At 40.2% G+C, this 3,313-nt stretch overlaps 1 protein-coding gene across 1 annotated transcript in view; it reads right to left on the bottom strand.

Moving 5' to 3' along the window:
* Nucleotides 1–3,013, bottom strand: part of LOC109302288 (gamma-aminobutyric acid receptor subunit gamma-3) — a 360,992-nt gene extending 357,979 nt beyond the window's left edge. The window contains exons 1-2 of the mRNA XM_019523850.1: nucleotides 2,984–3,013; nucleotides 1,825–2,045 (exon numbers count right to left, since the gene is read on the bottom strand). Coding sequence (XP_019379395.1) covers nucleotides 1,825–2,045; nucleotides 2,984–3,013 — 251 coding nt within the window. The remainder of the gene's footprint in view (nucleotides 1–1,824; nucleotides 2,046–2,983) is intronic.
* Nucleotides 3,014–3,313: the final 300 nt, after the last annotated feature.

Genomic DNA, 3,313 nt, shown 5'->3' with positions numbered 1-3,313 from the left:
TTTTTTTTTTTTTTTTGATAATGAGCATTTTATTTTCAATTTTTTAGGCACAGGGTACTGCCCCTGAATTGACAGATTCCATGAAAATCTGTAATAGAGGAGTCACTATTTCATGTGCTAATCCCTTCAGTGGACTAGGATGGAGATTATCTAGGCCTTCAGATTCTGCAGTAGAGGCCAGTATAAATTTTGTTTCTACCTCAGAGCTGATAAATTCTATATTCATACCCACACTGCCATGTGGTACACTACCAGTTTTCTCAGTTTCTCATTCATCCTGAATGAAGACTGAGGCAAAATATTTATTGACTACTTGGGCTGTGCCTGGTTGGTCCTGGATATCTACTCTATCTTCAACATATATTGTCTCTAATTCTTCCTTTCTGATTCTCTTTTTATTTATATTACCATAGAAGGTTTTTTTCCTGTTATTTTTAATATTCTTCAAAAGATTGAGCAATTCTTTGGCAATTCCCATTGCTTTCACATCCTTCATGTATTCATAACAGCCTGTTTAAGGTTCTTGTTCAGCCACAAGTTTTGCAGTCCTTGCCTATCGATTTTTCCTCTAAAATTTTCAGTCCAGTCATTCGCTTTACTTAAGAGATCTTTGTTTTTTTTCCAAGTTAGTCCTTTTGAAGGTGACGACCTTTGTTATATTATGTCCCACAGCCAGTTATTTTACGAGATCCTTGCTATTAACCCAAACTTCATTCAAGGTAGCTTTGCTTCTTGTTGATATAATGACCAGTTGACAGAAAAATCTATCAGCCAATTTGTTCAGAAATATCTGCACTCTACTACAATAGAAGTGGGATCATTCACATCCACACACTGACACACAGCACATGTACACCAGTGTAATTTCTCTCAGTTTATACACTCATTGAAGTTACGTTATTGTACAGAGCAGACACGCAGCGATGTGTAGTAGGTGCTATTGCACCATATCACCACTAGGTGGCAAGGCACAAGTAGTAATCCATTCTCACTGTGCACACAGATAACCCAAATGAACTGGAATTGTGAACATACAACACTGGCATAGCTGGTGAACACAAGACACCAGTATAGTTACTCTTACCTTTGAGAATGACTTTTCTTTGAATTGGAGTGACTTATACTACTATAACACTGTATGTTGTGTGTCTTTTCCACATTTAGACTGATGGAAAGGTAAATTACACACATTTAAATATGCTATGTGTCTACAACTAGGGTTATAAATTATCTTCTCTTATTTATCAGGACCCACTGAAATAAGCAAGATTATTTTGAGGTTTGGATCAAACTTCAAAATAGGAGAATACCATAAAAACTAAGTAGCGGTTTTCAGTAGTGGTATTCCTACTGGTAACCAAGTATCATGAGTGTGACAATGTACTGAGGAAGCTGAATACAATTAGTGCAGAAGGTGTAACATGGAAGGTGTATTTCACAAGCAGACTGCTTGTAGAGATTCTTGTTTATGATAGAATGGTATATCTGAATAGTCCAGTTTCTCAAATGAATAAAAACAATCTTTGATGTAAACAGATCCATTTTAAAACACAGACTTATAGTTTGAAACACCCTATTGTTTACTTCAACTCTAATATTTAAGTAATTATGTTTTTGACAAAACATATGATGTACGATTTTTCATCATGTCTTGTATAAGGTAGCAGACATGGGTGCTTGCATTCATCTAGTTTCCTCCAGAATTTTGACACCTCTTCCTTCAGATTTTAAATTGGGAAGTGCAGAAGAAAAAAGCCCAGCTTTCAAAAACACTATTCAAAAAGGGATACCAAGCACTTTTAGTCAGACTTGCCCTCTTCTTACCTTAGAGTATACAAGATTTTCCCATCATTCCATATTCTCAAGAGTTGGTTAGGTGTTGTGATCCAGTGAGCTTCTGCTGTTTTGGAATTTCGGAAGATTGTATCTGGTATCCAAATCAAGCCAACCATATTACTGTTCAGAGTCAGTATTTTCATGGTGCTGTTGAAACGAAGGCGGCTGTCTGTCCAGGTCTGGGCAAAAAATATATCAATTTGGTATTCCTGTAATAAAAGCATGCCATACAAATTGGAATCAGTTCCACATATCTCATTTTGATAACAACTATCAAACTAATGGGTCTTATTTTTGGCTGGTGCAAATTAGTATATCTCTAAAGTCAATGGAAGGAGATTGATTCATACCAGCTGGAGGAGATGATCATTTACAGGTCCTGTCCCCTCCCCCATCCAACCCTGCTCCCCACTTACAATTTTCTTTCTTAGAATTATTTCAATTATCTCCTGCACTGGCTCTTTGCCTTAGCAAATTGTACATTAACACACCATCCTGACCATTCTTCTTTTTGGGAAGTTACTGCCTCTGGAAAGTGACAACCTCATTATGTATCTGTTATGGCTTTTTTGATTTAGCCTAACAGCAGAGCCTTTAAGGAGCTCCTGGATAATGAAACAGGTATTTTAGATTCAGGTAGTACTAAATGAATGTAGACATTTAGTGGTGAAATAAGTCAGTTGAGATACCCAATTCTCTTACTGTAACAATCTATTTTCTCATCTATTCAAATTAACATTATTTTTCTGTTTCTGAACAGTTGTTTAAACATTTCCTTGCATGTATATCTTACAGAAAAAAGATTTGCTACAGGGAGGAATCAAGGAACAGACCCCGAGGGGCCAAGGGGGAATCCTGGGGTCCAGAACATGCTGGAGAATGCAAGAGAAGAGGAAAAAAAACAGAAAATCTCATACTTGTAGCTGGAGCCGTGGCAAAGCCGGAAATGCTGGTGGGACCCGCACAGATCATTAGCTGTGTTTTTTTAAAGCTGTGGCCAGCTGATGATAGAAGCGGCAGGGGCCAGAGGGGGAATATAAACAGAGCCATGAGAGAGAGAGAAGGAGAGAGACCTGGACTGTCACCAGCAGGGAATGCATCCCCGGAACCCCTGCCAGGGGTAAAAGGAGACTGGTCTGCCTCTCACCAGGCTGAAGTGCACTTTGAAGTCCGTCATGGGGGAGACGCCGGCAACGACACAGAGAGAGGAGAGGGGAAAGCACCACACATGAACAGAAGATTTGGAGGGGAAGAGCAGAGGGAGCAGGAGGAGAAAGATGACGAGAGGTACCCCCAAGGAGCCGGGGAGATCAGCAGAGCCAACGACATCTCACAAGGTGGGACTGGTGTGGGCTCCAGGAGGCTCCAGGAGAGACCCCAGGAGGGGTACGAAAAGTCTAAGAAGTGGGAGGGGTCATGGAGGACGGACTCCAGCCATGTGGAGCCGCCCAATGGGGGATGTGGGGAAGATGTGACC

The sequence above is a fragment of the Gavialis gangeticus genome, unplaced genomic scaffold (assembly GCF_001723915.1).
Source record: "Gavialis gangeticus isolate Ggan-Ray unplaced genomic scaffold, GavGan_comp1, whole genome shotgun sequence".
In the NCBI taxonomy this organism is placed as follows: Eukaryota; Metazoa; Chordata; order Crocodylia; family Gavialidae; genus Gavialis; species Gavialis gangeticus.
This window is presented reverse-complemented; position numbering and strand designations above follow the sequence as displayed.